The sequence below is a fragment of the Myotis myotis genome, unplaced genomic scaffold, assembly GCF_014108235.1.
Source record: "Myotis myotis isolate mMyoMyo1 unplaced genomic scaffold, mMyoMyo1.p scaffold_m19_p_3, whole genome shotgun sequence".
Taxonomy (NCBI): domain Eukaryota; kingdom Metazoa; phylum Chordata; class Mammalia; order Chiroptera; family Vespertilionidae; genus Myotis; species Myotis myotis.
Window position 1 is genome coordinate 24,438,503 of NW_023416335.1, and position 16,800 is coordinate 24,455,302.

At 41.0% G+C, this 16,800-nt stretch overlaps 1 protein-coding gene across 3 annotated transcripts in view; it reads left to right on the forward strand.

Moving 5' to 3' along the window:
- The window catches only part of AP3M2 (adaptor related protein complex 3 subunit mu 2), a 67,117-nt gene that overhangs the window by 36,880 nt on the left and 13,437 nt on the right, over positions 1 to 16,800 (forward strand). Inside the window, exons 1-3 of one of the 3 annotated variants that reach the window (XM_036300726.1) lie at positions 7,253 to 7,315; positions 8,806 to 9,150; positions 13,762 to 13,933. In XM_036300726.1, coding sequence (XP_036156619.1) covers positions 8,878 to 9,150; positions 13,762 to 13,933 — 445 coding nt within the window. In that variant the 5' untranslated portion in view covers positions 7,253 to 7,315; positions 8,806 to 8,877. Of the gene's footprint in view, positions 1 to 7,252; positions 7,316 to 7,422; positions 7,483 to 8,805; positions 9,151 to 13,761; positions 13,934 to 16,800 lie in introns of those variants that run through there. The other 2 variants (XM_036300728.1, XM_036300727.1) reach the window with 2 other exon arrangements.

The following is a 16,800-nucleotide window of genomic DNA, read 5'->3' on the forward strand; positions in this document are numbered from 1 at the left end:
ATGAAAATGTTCTAAAATTAGATTGTGGCAATGGGTGTACAACTCTGTGAGTATACTAAAAACATTTTTAAAGGGTGAATGTTGTGGCACATACATGATATCTTAATAAAACTAGGATGGTTTCCTGATGTACTTTAGAGATGGAATCAAGAGGGTTTGTTTCTGATTAGATGAGCGGATGAGGGCAATGGAGGACTTCAGGATGATTCAGGAGTATTGGTTTGAGTAGTTGAATAGATAGTGGTGACATTTACTGAGATAGGGAAAACAAGGTGGTGCAGGGTTGGAGAAAGGAACAGATTTGGGAAAGAACTCAAAGGTTCCTTTTTGCTCTATTAAGATGTCTATGAGGTGTCTAAGTGGAGTTTTCAAGTGGAAACTGGATATGTGGGTCTGGAGGCCTGTGAAGAGGTAGAGTCGTCATCATTGAAAGAGTACTTACACTCATGAGGTCAGCTAGGCACAGAGTGCAGACAGAATGAAGGCGTGTCTAGTAAGAAGCCGTAGAATAATTCCATGCGTCTGAGGTGTGCGTGTGGCCTGATAGTTGCATATTTCTGGGGTTCATCATCTAGGGAAGGGGATTGGTGTGGTGATTACTTTCCCTAGGAGACTGGAATCAGTAGGCTAGCCTGTGGATGCCAGGAGAGGGATGCTGCGGTCTCCTATTCAGGCAGGGTTTGGATTTCAGGAACTTGAGATGATTTTGCTGGGGCTTCCGAATAAGAGAAGCTACAGAGAACTTCTGCCACCTGGAAGCATCCCAAGATTCCCTGATTACATCACATCTTGTGAACTATATTATTACTTAAATGTTACTTTTGTTTAATGTTACTCTTTCTGTGCATTTTCCTTTTTTAAAATTAAGTGATTAATTTAAAAAATTGATCAGAGAGAGAGAGGAGGGGAGAGAGAGAGAGAGAGAGAGAGAGAGAGAGAGAGAGAGAGAGAGAGAGAAATATTGATGTGTGAGAGAAACATCAATCAGTTGACTCCTGCATCCACCCCAACCATCTATTAACCCTGCAACCTGGGTATATGCCCTAACTAGGAATCAAACCCTCCTTTTGGTGTACAGATGATGCTCCAACTGAGCCACACCGGCCAGGGCTTCATTTCCCTTTTTTTATCCCCACGTCTTTAGACAATTTTTGTATAAGTGTCCACCCTGGTCTTTGCTCTGCTATGGCCCTCTCCAATCCACCTCACACACATAATCTTTCTGAAATGTATCTGAAAGCATTTTATTCTCCATTAACTTAACATTTCTTCAATGGAATCCCAGGCTTATGAGAGAGGCAGGAGGTGCACACTGTGAGCCAGACTGCTTCAGTCTTCCTGTGTGCTGAAACGCCAACTTATTTGACCTTTGGCAAATTAACTGAACACTCATTGCAGTCTTCTCATCTATAAAAAGGGATCAGCTGGGCCGGTTTGATTCCCGGTCAGGGCATATGCCCAGGTTTTGGACTTGATCCCCAGTCGGGGGACATGCAGGAGGCAGCAGCGGATGGATGTTTCTCTCACAGTGAAGTTCCTTCCTTCCTTCCTTCCTTCCTTCCTTCCTTCCTTCCTTCCTTCCTTCCTTCCTTCTTCCCTCCCTCTTTCTTTCTCTTTCTTTCTTTCTTTCTTTCTTTCTTTCTTTCTTTCTTTCTTTCTTTCTTTCTTTCTTTCTTTCTTAAGGGCCAATTCAGGCTTTTTAAATATATCCTTTTTTTTATTGATTTCAGAGAGGAAGGGAGAGGGAGAGAAAGATAGAAACATCATTGATGAGAGAATCATTGATTGGCTGCCTCCTGCATGCCCGACACTGGGGATTCAGCCCGCAACCTGGGCATGTGCCCTGACTGGGAATCAAACCATGACCTGAACTATAGCTAAGTTAGAATGAGAGAAAGAATGCAGACTTTCTTTCTTTCTTTCTTTCTTTCTTTCTTTCTTTCTTTCTTTCTTTCTAAGGGCCAATTCAGGCTTTTTAAATATATCCTTTTTTTTATTGATTTCAGAGAGGAAGGGAGAGGGAGAGAAAGATAGAAACATCATTGATGAGAGAATCATTGATTGGCTGCCTCCTGCATGCCCGACACTGGGGATTCAGCCCGCAACCTGGGCATGTGCCCTGACTGGGAATCAAACCATGACCTGAACTATAGCTAAGTTAGAATGAGAGAAAGAATGCAGACTTTCTTTCTTTCTTTCTTTCTTTCTTTCTTTCTTTCTTTCTTTCTTTCTTTCTTTAAGGGCCAATTCAGGCTTTTTAAATATATCTTTTTTTTTTATTGATTTCAGAGAGGAAGGGAGAGGGAGAGAAAGATAGAAACATCATTGATGAGAGAATCATTGATTGGCTGCCTCCTGCATGCCTGACACTGGGGATTCAGTCCGCAACCTGGGCATGTGCCCTGACTGGGAATCAAACCATGACCTGAACTATAGCTAAGTTAGAATGAGAGAAAGAATGCAAACTTTCTTTCTTTCTTTCTTTTTTTCTTAAAAGGAGATTAGGAAGACAAGTAGGAGGTAGGTGGTCGTGAGCGTTGTAATAACTGTTAACAGTTATAAAACACTATGTGCCATGCACACTGCCCATTCATTCCATAAATATTTAGTGAGTCCTACTATGTACCAGGCACTGCTCTAGTGTTTGGATACAGAATACCAATGAACATAACAGAAATCCTTGCCTAGTGGAGCTTGCATTCTAGTGAAGGAAGACAGATAAGAATCAATACACATAATAAGTAAACTATATAGTACTAAGAGCCTGGTGCACTAAATTCGTGCACTGCCGGAGTCCAACCCCAGCAGGTCCAGGGGTCCCCAAAGGTGTGGATGGAGTCGGCAAAGAAGGAATGACACAGAGACAGCGTTCAGTTGATCAGCAGCCTAGCCAGGATCTCTAGCCAGGATCTCCAGCCAAGTTCTGGTCTGGATCTCCAGCGAAGTTCTGCTTAGGATCTCCAGCCAGGTTCTGTAGCCATGTTCCCTCGCTAGGTTCTGTCTCTAGGTTCTGAGGCCAGTTTCTGTCCAGGAACTTTTGCTATGTTCTCTCCGGCGAAGTTCTTCTGTCTCTAGAGAACGTTCTGTGTAGGTTCTGTGCCTAGGTTCTGTCTCTCTTGGTTCTCTCTTCTAAGTTCTGTGTTCTAAGTTCTGGGACTTGCTGTCTTGTTACAACTGTATTTATACCAGTTGATTCAATCCTATCAATCTCTATTACAAAGGTTAGGGCGTTTCTTATCTCCATTCCAGGGAGTAAAGATTATGTAGCTTAAGCATGATTGTTCATAGTTAAAGTGATTAATTACCCACCTGGCACTTAGTTGAGGGGTTTTATTCCCTCCCTAACTTCAGGGGAAAATCCCTACCTGGGGAAACAACCTTTCTCAGAGAGGAGACCTTGGTTAAAACACAGTGCCAAGAAGGTGAGCAAACATATTAAGAACAGTATGCCATATATGCCAGGTCCCTTGAAACAGCAAGCATGGACCGGCTCCCGGCAAATTCCCCCTTTTTTATTTTTTAAAAGCCAGTTTCTGTCCATGATCTTTTGCCATGTTCTCTCCAGCGAAGTTCTTCTGTCTCTAGAGAACGTTCTGTGTAGGTTCTGTGCCTAGGTTCCGTCTCTCTTGGTTCCGTATTCTAAGTTCTGTGTCTTGCTGTCTTATTACATCTTTATTTATACCAGTTGATTCAATCCTATCAATCTCTATTACAAAGGTTAGGGCGTTTCTTATCTCCATTCCAGGGAGTAAAGATTATGTAGCTTAAGCATGATTGTTCATAGTTAAAGTGATTAATTACCCACCTGGCACTAGTTAAGAGGTTTTATTCCCTCCCTAACTTCAGGGGAAAATCCCTACCTGGGAAAACAACCTTTCTCAGAGACCTTGGTTAAAACACATAGTGCCAAGAAGGTGAGCAAACATATTAAGAACAGTATGCTATATATGCCAGGTCCCTTGAAACAGCAAGCATGGACCGGCTCGCGGCAGTGCACAAGGGGGGGGGGGGTCCTTCAGCCCAGCCGCACCCTTTTGCAATCCGAGACCCCTTGGGGGATGTCGGGCCTACCGGCAGTCGGACATCCCTCTCACAATCCAGGATGCTGCATGTACCAGTGACCATCCTTTTCATACAGGTGAAAGGCATCTTACTGTTGTATGGGCAGCTACATTTTTTTTGCCCTGATTATAAAAAGTAGTACATAACATGATCCTTCTGAGGCAGTAGTACCAGTTTCCCCATTTGTGGGTGGAAAAACTGAAGCAGAGAGAAGTTAAGTAATTGGCTTTGTCACACAGTTATAAGTGTCAGAATCAGGGCTGACCACAAACATTTGAGCAAAACCTTGGAGGAGATGGGGACACGGGGGGGGGGGGGGGGTGTGGCGCGGGGCCTCCAGTAAAGGGAATGGGCAGAACAAAGCTTTACCACCACCACGTGCTTGGGGAGTCCCAGGAACAGTAAGGGTGACAGTGTAGCTGGAGTAGAATGAACAGGAGGTAAAGTAGGAGAGGAGGTTTTAGGGTTGAGGGTGGGGACTGGGTTTCACAGGATCTTCTTGACATCTATTTTAAAGATTTTGGCTTGCCAGAATCGGTTTGGCTCAGTGGATAGAGCGTTGGCCTGCGGACTGAAGGGTCCCGGGTTCGGTTCCGGTCAGGGGCATGTGCCTGGGTTGCGGGCACATCCCCAGTGGGAGATGTGCAGGAGGCAGCTGATTGATGTTTCTCTCTCATTGATGTTTCTAACTCTCTATCTCTCTCCCTTCCTCTCTGTAAAAAATCAATAAAATATATTTTAAAAAAAAGATTTTGGCTTGTAGTGCTTTTGAAATGGGTATCCAATGGAAGGTTGAACAAAGGAGTAACAGGATCTGATTTATCAATCTGCTGGATTGAGAAGAGACTGTATATGGGCCAGGGTGGAAGACCAGTTGGAAATACACTGCAGTAATCTAGGTGAGAGACATGGGGCTCGGACCAGGGTGTGGCCAGGGAGGTCAGATTCTGAGAAGGAGTCGGATTCTATATATAGCCTGAGGGAGGAGCCAGCTGGATGTGGAGAGTGAGAACATGGAAAAGTGAAGGACCCCTGGGCCTGACCATCTGGCTCCATCAACTAAGATGAAAAGGACTATGGAAGGAGCAGGTTTAAAGGGGGAAAAAAATCAGGAGTTCAGTTTGGGATATGTTAAGTTTAATATATCTAGAGCTCTCTTAGCCATCCAAGTGGAAATGCTGAGAAGGCAGCTGGATATATATGAGTCTAGGCATCAGGAGGGTCTGAGCTAACGATGTAAATTTGGGAGTTATCAGTATATGAATATTGAAAATCATGAGACCAGGTGAAATGACTAAAGGAGTGAGCATGGCATGAGACGAGGACCAGAGCCTGGGACACTCTAAGTTTAAGAGTTCAAAGAGGAGAGGAAGAGCCAGCTTCATGTAACCCCCCACCTATCCTAAAATGAATTACTTATGATCCCCCTTTTTTTAATTTATTTTTTTATTTTTTAAATATATTTTATTGATTTTTTACAGAGAGGAAGGGAGAGAGACAGAGAGTTAGAAACATCGATGAGAGAGGAACATCGATCAGCTGCCTCCTGCACATCTCCCACTGGGGATGTGCCCGCAACCCAGGTACATGCCCTTGACCGGAATCGAACCTGGGACCCTTCAGTCCGAAAGCCGACGCTCTATCCACTGAGCCAAACTGGTTTCGGCGATCCCCCTTTTTTTTAAAAAAATGTTTTCCTTGATTTTGAGAGAGAAAGAAAGGAAGGGAGAGGGATAGAGAGATAGAAACTTCCATGAGTCAGGCCAGTGTTGCTCAGAGGTTGAGCGTCGGCCTAGGAACCAGGAGGTCACAGTTTGATTCTTGGTCAGGGCACATGCCTGGGTGGCAGACTCCATCCCCAGGAGAGGGGCGAGCAGGAGGCAGCTGATCAATGATTTTCTCTCATCATTGGCGCTTCTCTCTCTCCCTCCCTCTCCCTCCCTCTCTGAAATCAATAAAAATAGATTTAAAATAAAATAAAAAGTTTGTACTATTAATGTCCTTATTTGAGAAGTGACGAACTTGAAGTTTAGGGAAGTTAAGGCACTTTCTCGAGGTAGCGCAGCTGGTAAGTGTTGGAGCACTTCAAACTCAGGCAGTCTGGCACCGGAGCCTTAAGTTCCCTTATGGGATGCCACATCATCCAGCCATTTTGATTTTGGGTTTTCTCATTTACTCAGTTCAAAATTAACCAACTATCATATCTGCCCTTAGCAAGTCTGGCAGAAAACTATCCACGCCCTCTTCGATAAACATCTATTATGGTCCCGTGTAAGGAGTAGCTGCTGCTCACGCTCCCTTTTACCCACGTGAAAAGTGAAGCAGTCAGGGTGATACCCTCCTGGTCTAGGTAGACATCATTACCGCCATCACCACACTTCAGCATTGTATTGAACACATACAATGTGCCAGGAACCAAGGCAAACACTTTCCTTATCTCACCTTACCTAATAACTGCTTTTTAAAGCTGAAGTTGAATCTTGTTTTCTGACCTCTACTCTGTGCTTTTCTGGAGCTCAATGACTTGAATCACTTAAAATAATAGCAATATCAACATCATTAGCGTTTCAATGCAATTTGGAGAGATACCTGCCTCACACCTAACTGAGATCCTTAAAGGTTAAGTATCTTGCCCAAGGTCAAGCAGGTGGTGGTATAGTTGGGGCTGAAAGAAGCCTCCAGAATCCAGGTCCAGAGCTCTGGATGAACGGCTCGACCGCCCATCACCTTTACTATACCCAATGCACATAAATGAAAGGGCACCACGTCTCTTTTTAAATGCACTTATCTAATGGAGAGTAGTTGTTACTGCTCATGATTCATTATCTATGATACGCTATTAGATAAATCAATGCCCCGGAAATCACACTTTTTAGCATCCCCTGGAGGCACATCCCGCGGTTCGGCAGCTGCCAGCAACAGCCGGCCAGGCCTTTGTGACTGGCGGCCAGCCGACTGCTCACGACAGCCAATCAGGGCTTGGAGTCACAGAGCTGCACCAATCGGAGATGAACGAAACCTCGATAAGGGCCCATTGGGAGCTGGAGCCGAAGAACTGGGTGAGCCACGAACCGCAATCAATCTGAGGGGAGGGGTGGAACACTGAAGTCCAATCCGCGGCTTTCAGACCTCCGTCGCGGGCCAGGCCGGCCAATCAGCGGGCGTGCGGCGACCGGTGCGCGCGCGGGGGGCAATGGGGAGGCGGGGCCTGTCCGCGCAGTGGAAAGGTGGGCGCTGCGAAGAGCAAGGCCGGGTGAGGAGGGCTGGCGACCTGGGTCTGGGAAGGGGGTGACGTGCGCTCACAGCCCACGGGGGTGGCGGCTAGGGCGCGCGAGGGTGGGGCGGGGCGCGCGGGGCTGGGGCCGGGTCACGAGATGCCACCAGACTGAACCTCCGCGCGGCGGGATGCTGCGGGGAGAGGTAAGGGACTGGGTACCGGGCGGTGAAGGTGGCCCGCTCCGGGATGCTGGCTGAGGGAGGAGGGGATACTGTTGCCATGGCAACGCAGTGTGCAACCCGTCCACTCCTTTCGCCTCCCGAACGTGCACACACCTTAAATCTACCCCCTTTGCCACCCGGCCTCAAGCGGTGTCTGTCGTCTGTGGCTCACAAGCGGCTGGGCTGGGACCAGCGCAAAACGAACCCACTTTGGCAGCTGTCTCTGCTCCAAGTCCTAGCTCCTCTCGGCTTCCCCGTCCTCCCGTTGTCCGCTGGCGGAGGGAGTAAGCTGGCGCCGGGGCACTTGGCACAACAGGCCCCTGCGGTGTAACCTCCCGGGCCAGTTCGCGGAGTGGACACAGTTGGGATACAGTGCGGCCGCCTCATCCTGGGAACTGGTACCGTAGAGATGCTGTAGCCTGAGGGACCAGGGGTCTCCCCCAGAGGGATTTTTTAAAAAGGCATCTAACACAGAGCCTTGTGCATAACAAATACTTAGAAAACGGGGGTTGACTGAATGAATCAGACCACAATGGCAGCTTTCCCTTCCATGGACCAGCGCTGTCCCATAGAAATATAATGCGAGCCACATGCTGTATACTAAATTTACATTTTCTAGTAACCACATTTTAAAGTTAAATTAATTTTAATGTATTTTACTTAACCCCATCCATACAAAATATCAATATTAAATATAATCAAAATTAAATCAATATTACTTTATCAATATTAAATCATTGGGAAGATATTATAAATTCTCATTTTCATACAAAGCCTTCAAAATATGGTGTGTATCTCACACTTACAGAACATCTCAATTTGGACCAGCCACATTTCACGTGCTCGTTGGTCATACTTGGCTAATGGCTACCATATGAGACTACACAACCATAAACATTTCTTATATGTGTGTGAGTTTTGACCAAAAACATGCAACTCATTAATATTTTTTGGTGCCCTCTTATTTGCAAGGAGGCACTGTGCAATGAGGTAACAAAAAACATGAAACCTGGTCTTTTTTCTCAAGGAGCTTCCTGTCTAGTTGAGAAAACACACATCCAAAAATTAAGTTGAATTTTAAATGGACATGATTGAGGCACTAGTAAGGACAACTGGCAGTATGTGATTGATTGACAAACAAGATGGCTGATAATGATCCTTAGGAATTCTAGGGAGGGATACTTCAGGCTCATGTAGTAGAGGAAGACTTGGTCTAGTCTTGAAAGATGGGTAAGACTTGGACTGCTGGAAAAGATGCGGAAGGTGTTTCGGTTGAATGGAGCTAATCGTAACTTTTTTTTCTAGGGTTGAAAATTTGTAGAGTCCTGAGGCGTGCAGACTGAAAAAGACTTTCCTCTCTCACTGACAGTCTCCACCATGATTCATAGCCTTTTCTTGATCAACTCCTCTGGAGATATTTTCCTGGAGAAACATTGGAAAAGCGTGGTCAGCCGTTCTGTTTGTGATTACTTTTTTGAGGCACAAGAGAGAGCCACTGAGGCAGAAAATGTACCGCCTGTTATCCCTACCCCTCACCACTATCTCTTAAGTGTGTACCGGCACAAGATCTTTTTTGTGGCTGTGATCCAGACAGAGGTTCCACCTCTGTTTGTCATTGAGTTCCTTCACCGGGTAGTGGACACATTTCAGGTGCGTAATTGTGAGGAGGTTCATGCACTTACATGATAAAGTATCTTCCTTATTCTGTTTTCATTGTATTCAGCTCAATTAAGAAACTTAAAAAAAAGAAAATCAAAACTGCTCTAGCCAGTTTTGCTCAGAGGATAGAGCATTGGCCCTCAGACTGAAGGGTCCTGGGTTTGATTCTGGTCAAGAGCACATACCTTGGTTGCAGGCTCAATCCCTGTGCAGGAGGCAACCAATCGATGTGTGGCTCTCACATTGATGTTTCTTTCCCTCTCTCTCTCCCCCTCCCATCCACTCTCTAAAACTCAATGGCAATGCCCTAGCCAGTTTGGCTCAGTGGATAGAGCACTGGCCTGTGAACTCAAGGGACCTGGGTTCGATTCTGGTCAAGGGCACATGCCTTGGTTGCAGGCTCAATCCTCAGTAGGGTGCAGGAGGCAGCCAGTCAATGATTCTTTCTCATCATTGATGTTTCTAACTCTCTCTCCCTCTCCCTCTCTGAAATCAATAAAAATATTTTTTAAAAAATCCATGGCAAAATATCCTTGGATGAGTATTAACAACCAAAAAGGAAGACATTAAAAATAAATAAATAAAAACTCTGACAATGTTCACTTCCTCTCCCACCTGATAAGATTCTTGATTCTACTTATTGAATTGGCTGCATCTAGAACAGTGGTTCTCAACCTTCTGGCCCTTTAAATACAGTTCTTCATGTGACTCAACCATAAAACTATTTTCGTTGCTACTTCATAACTGTAATGTTGCTACTGTTATGAATTGTAATGTAAATATCTGATATGCAGGATGGTCTTAGGCGACCTCTGTGAAAGGGTCGTTTGACCGCCAAAGGGGTCGCGACCCACAGGTTGAGAACCGCCGATCTAGAATGACAAATTGAATACTTTTGAACGTGTTGCATGAGAAAGCCACCCTATTCAGTATGACAGTGTGCAGTCATTTTAGTTCTGGAAATTGGAATTGTCTTATGTTCTGTTCACAAATCAGAGGACTTTAGTTTTGTTTTTTTAATCCTCACCTGAGGATATTTTTCCATTGATTTTTAGAGAGAGTGGAAGAGAGAGGGAAAGATAGAGAGAAGCATCAGTTTGAGAGAAACACATCGATTGGTTGCCTCCTGCATGAGCCCCGACCAGGGCCTGGGCCAGGGAGGAGCCTGCCGTTGACCGGAATTAAATCTGGGACCCTTCGGTCCTCAGGCTGATGCTCGATCCACTGAGCCAAACTGGCTAGGGCTATTTTTGTTTTTAATAGTGGACTTGATGTTAACCATTGTTAATTACGTTGCGTTGAGTCACATAAAAAAGTGGTAAGTGTATAAAGATACATGTACTTTTTAAAGTAGAGAAGTTAAGTAATGCTTATCTACTCTCCCTGGCAGGGGTAATTTGTGAACCTGTATTTCATCTTGGGTTTGGGGTACTTATCCACAGCATTGGAATACTAGTGATGAGCTCTTATTGCAAACCTAAGGTGGGAAATCTTCTGTACACCCCCACCCCCAAATTTAAGTAACACATTTTACATGATACAGTTTTCATTTTGAGTTTTTCTTTCAGGAATAGATTTGAACATTTTTGGGCAGTGGGGTAAAGGGGAGGTAATTTATACGACAATGGCAGCACCATTTATAGCATAAGATTTTAGGCTGCCCAGACTCTGGATTCAGTGGAATCCTCTCCCCAAAAGACTTGCTCAACTTCTAACACTTGTGGTATTTGCATAACTGAAATGATAAATGAGAAGCAAGGGCCCTTTGGTTCAAGTTCTATGTCATGTGAGGTCTGGAATGAGTCCCATGAATACAGAGATTGTAGAACTGGAGAAGAAGAGAATGACTACCCAAGTGTTGTGATGAAAATTGAAAAACACGTCAAAGCGTCCTTTCATTTGCCCTTCTATGTAGATCACATGTCTGGAGCAGCTTTCATTCCAAGAGAATTATATTTCGTAATTTTCCCACAGATACTTTCTGGTAGTAGTATTCTGGGATTCTAGTTCTCATGTGGCATACTAGTTCCTTCACATAGTGAAAACCTGAGCCCCAGTATGTGGAAGAACTGTAAGTGAAAGAACTCGGTAGTTATGGCCTTAAACCACTCTAATTGGGACCCATTATGATCTCCACATATGGTACTTTCTAAGATTAACAGCCCCATTGGTGAAACTTGACATCAGCTTCATATTGCCATAGTGATATTATCTAATTATAAGACAGGAAGTGAGAAACGTTGTTTAATCTAGTTGAAACCACAGAGGAATTTGAGAAAAGAGTACAGTGGCTTGTTTGGAAGTTTAGGACTTCATAGCTTGTCGTCTTTGAAGGTTTTGTTAAAAGTAAATGGATATATCCTGATTTTGGTGTCTTATCTGATGTCGTTCTCTCTGGCTGTATTATATTTCTAGGACTGGAATATAATGGAAGAATTTCAGCTGTAGAATTGCAAGCACTTTTGCTGTAGCATTTTGTCATATTTATAAGTTTCCATTCCAACTGCTGAGTTCACATTCTGCCTGATTTATAAAATCTAGTGAGGTGTTTTACTTATTTTTCAAAATAAAATCAGTGTTGGGAAGGAAAATATAACTTTTATTTTCTCTTAAGTCCCCATTTTTTAAAGGAGAAATCTGTTTGTTTTATTATATTTATTTATTTATTTTTTAAATTAGGAATATCAGTCTTCATTCTTTTGTTATTAATCCTCACCCGAGGTTATTTTTCCATTGATTTTTTAAGAGAGAGTGGAAGGGAGGGGGAGAGATAGAGAGAAAGAAATATCAACTGGTTGCCTCTTGCACTTGCCCTGACCAGGGCCGGGGATCAAACCTGCAACCGAGGTATGTGCCCTTGACCAGAATCGAACCCAGGACCTTTCAGTCCACAGGCTGATGCTCTGTCCACTGAGCAAAACTGGCTTGGGCAATCTTTTTGTTTTAGAAACACATTCCTAAGTGTTCTTGGATATTGGAATGGCTTCGATAATTGACATTATCTGATGTGATTTAGATCACATCTGGAGTCCATGATCAATTTTGGATGTCATAATTTGAGGAGAATATTGGAAAACCAGAGCATATTCAAAGACATGGTAAGATGGTGAAATGATCTAGAAACCATACTATAGCATGAATAGTAGAAAGATCAAACAGGGAGTTTGGCCCTGAGTAAAAATGTTGAAATGAAATCCTGTAGTTGTCTTCAAGTTAACTGTGTGGCTATTCTATAAACTTGTTCTTTAAGGAAGATCTAGGAAGCAAATTTTAGTTTAGCAATAGAACTTTCTAATAATCTGAGCTGTCCATGGATAGAATGGGCTTTCTCAAAAAGGGGTCAGTTTCCCTTCCTTGGATGAATTCAAGGAGGGTTATATGACTATCTCTTAGTTCCAGTAAAAGACATCACTGACATTCCTAGAAGGGCACACGAAATGACCGCAGCATTTCTTTCTAAATTAATTCATCATCGTGCATTGAATTTTACATAGTGTTTTATAGTTTACAAAGCACTTTTACATATATTATCATTTAATCAATCATGTTTAATTCTTACAACATCCTTATGTGTCCAATGGTATTATCCTGATTATAAAAGAAATCAAGACCCAAATTGGTTAGTATGACTTAATCAAGTAACCTAGTAAGTCACAATTAAGATTGTAACCTAGGTCTTCTGATTTGGAATCCAGAGCTTTTCCACACCCCAGATAATTTAGTATCTAAGTTCAGCCTTTGTTAATAAAAGAACAAAACATTCTTAGAATCCTAGCATCTTAGAGTAGGGATGATCTAAAGTGATTTTCTGGTATGATAGTTCATCCCCCTCATTTTATTTTATTTTCCTCTAAATTCTTATTAAGGAACTAGAGGCCCAGGGCACAAAAATTTGTGCACTTGGGGGGTCCCTCAGCCTGGCCTAGGCCCTCTCGCAGACCAGGAGCCCTCAGGGTATGTCCAACTGACAGCAGTCAGTCTAGCCTCCCTCTGCAGGAGGTGATGCATGGGCTGATCAGTGGACGGTGCTGGCTGGTGAGCAGCCGGCCCTGCCCCCCGATCACCCCTCCGCTACCACCAGTGGCTGCCCCTCCCTCTGCCCGCTGGCACCCGCCTTGGCTAGCCTAGTGCCGCCCACTCACCGGCCTCACCCCCCACCAACCGGTTGTTCTGCTGTTCGATCGATCTGCATATTAGGCTTTTATTATATAGGATAGAAGTACACAGTAAGGGTTAAAAAGATTTTCAGGTCTAATCTATGAAGTATTATCATAGTTCTTTCAAATTCTTGTTCATAAGCACACATAATTGTCTTGATTCAGTTTTGTATTCTACATATCTAGTTGAAGAAATTAACCCATAGAAGTTAAATGACTGACTTTAGTTTATAAAAGAAGTTAGTAATGACTCTAGTACTAATAGCCAGTCTGGTATTTTTTTCACTTACGAGAACTATGGTTGTACTTCATTTCCTTATTGTAGAAGAATATCCCAAACATTGAGTAAACACATATGGGCAGGACTAGATCCTTATTCTCTAGGAACACTCTTTCACTTATTACAGTATCTGAGTGATAAATAGACATTTTGTATTTTCATCAGGATTATTTTGGAGTCTGTTCAGAACCAGTGATCAAAGACAATGTGGTTGTGGTTTATGAAGTATTGGAAGAGATGCTTGATAATGGGTTTCCATTAGCTACCGAATCAAACATCCTCAAAGAACTGATAAAGCCTCCCACTATCCTCCGAACAGTTGTCAACACCATAACAGGTATGAAGAAAGCGGAAACCCACAGAAAGCTGCTGCCATCATGGGTGTGGCTTAGTCTGGTGTGTGTGTTGTTTTGAGTGCTTATCTTTGATCTCAGATATACAAATGCTTTAATTTTGCTCTTTATAGTCTTTGAGTATGAACTGAAGTAGATTTTAATTATGTGTAAAATACCGTGATTTCAATAACAGAATGAAGTGTTCTCCTTTAAAAATAATTTCTTTTCTGATTACAGAAGAAATACACGATTATTGTAGGCATGTTGGAAATACAGAAAAGCACAAAGAACATGAAATTAATTCTTAATCTCATTATACTTTTAACATACTGGTGTATATACTTTTTGTCTTTTCTAGACAAACAGATTATAGATGAATGGATAGAATTTTTTTAAACAACTTATATATATCTTAAAACTTACCTTTTATCAATATATGAGCACTGTCCAATTAGGTCAACTATTCTTCACCATTTTTAGTGACTTTACAATTTTCTGCCATATGGAATAGACCCTAAATTATTTACTGATTCCCTATTTATGCTGTTTCTGATTTTTTGTTCTTTTAAATATCAAGGAATTAGCATTCTTATACTTAAATCTTTGTGTATATTAGAATGATTTATTTTCAGTACTAAAAATAGAACTGCTGGGCCAAAGGGTGTGCACATTTTATGGACTTAATGCATTGTGCCAAATTGCACTCCAGAAAAGTTACACTAATTTATACTTTCAGTAGCAATTTCTATGCTCCCTAGCCAACCCTATCATTATTATTATTAAAAAGTTTGACATTTGATAATTTAGTGGTATCTTGTTATTTACACACTCATTTTTTATGACTAAGGGAGTTAAAACCTACTCAAGTGTTTATTGACTGTTTTTTCTCTATTGTGAATTACTTCTTGTGTCTTTTGCCCATTATTTTTGTTGAAATTGTTTTTTGGTTTTTTTTTTTTAGTTTAAAATAATTCCTTTCATTTAAGGATATTAAACTACCATATATTTTGGAAATATACATGATAGTTTATGGGAGTTCCTTACATATTTTAAATACTCTATTATATATATTTTCTCACAATCTGTCTTGTCATTTGACATTGTATATGGTATGGTTTGTTTAGTCATATTTAAACATTTTTTTATTTAGTAAAATTAATCATTTTTCTTTAAGGCTTTACATTTTGGGTCTTGCTAATATATAAACAGGGTTTACTTAGAATTTGACAAAATAATTGGAAAATTCATTTTAAAAGGAATAAATACGCACAAATAGCCAGGACAATTTTGAAAAAGAATTACAAAGGGGTGGAAAGGCTTTTCCTTGTCAAATATTGATATCAATTTCATATGGTGCTTGAGACAAAAACTCAAAGAATAGATATGAGTTATAAAAACCAGGAGAGAGAGAGAAACTAAGATGGTTTTGAAAATAAATATTTTTAAAAAAAGAACAAGAGAGAAAATGTGTGTGTATTATCAAATACAAGACATATCATGATTTTTGGTAATTTAAGAAATACCAGTTGGCCCAGTAATAGGCAAATAGATGATTGGGATAAAATAGAAAGACTAGAAACAGACTCTTGAATTTATAGAAATGTGATATAGATAGATGTTGTCATATATCAAATCAGTGAGCCATGGGCCAGTTGTTAAACATATTTATTGTATTGGGGCAGTCAGCCTTAATATAGAAATAAAATGAAGTCTCTCTACTCATTCTATACATGAAATGAAATAAGATCCAGTTAGATTAGAGTTAAACACAAACTTTATAACTGTTAGAAGAAAGCACAGGAGAATGCCCTTTGGATCTTGGAGAAGGAAAGTCTTTTTTTTAAAGTGAATTTTCTTGTAATTCTTTTGTAGTTTTATTTTTGGATTTAATTTTTTAATCTATTTGGAAATTATTTTGTTAATCAATAAGAGGTAAGGCTCTAGGTTTATTTCCCCAAATTTTCAGTCACTTTTCTAACACCACATATTGAATAATTTATCTTTTTTCCCTGTTTTCAAATGATATTTTTATCTTGTACTAAGTCATTATGGATTCTTGGTCTTCTGTTTTTTAGGCTTTCCTGCCTTATTATCATACTGATTTAATTATGATAGCTTGATGAGATGTTTTAATATATAGAGCATCTTTTTAAGAAAACACATTTGTTGGGATTTTCAATATTTGGAGCTTATTTTAAACCTTAAAGAGATTTATTAGTATCTGAATCATTTATGAATATTATTGAGTCATTTTTCAGAATCTCACTTAAATCTAGAAAAAGGTATCTGAGAACCACTTTTGAAAAGCTGAAATGTTTTGTAAATATGCTGAGTATATGTGTATTTAATGTTTCTTTCTTTAGGTTAAAAAGATACAGTTTACAGAAGAAGGAAATATATTTTAATTAGTTATAATACTTCATAATTTATTATATAGAACCTTTGAATTAAAAAAAATATTTTGATGCCTGTGGGGGAAAAACAAGGCAAGGAATTGATTTATAATTCTTATAATTCTTATAGATAGGGAGAGATCTAATTTGTATTTTTTTCCTAAATTTAAGTATTAGTGTGAGAGAGATTATATTGATGTGTACATTTTAATACCTAGCATAAATGTACCTAAGAACCTACCTCAAATTAGAATATTGTTTTTACCCATGAAAATTTTATAGCAATATGTAGATTACCATCTCCACTGAAAGCCAATACATTTAAGCTGCAAGCTATTGTGGAATTTGAGAGACCAAGTTCAAGTTACTTTCAAAACCAAAATATGATATCTGTTTCTCAGGTAACTTTCTTAACCTTTATTTTGCTTGAGAAGGCAGACCAGATGGCGACAAGTTTTTAAAGTAGACTAGGTTAC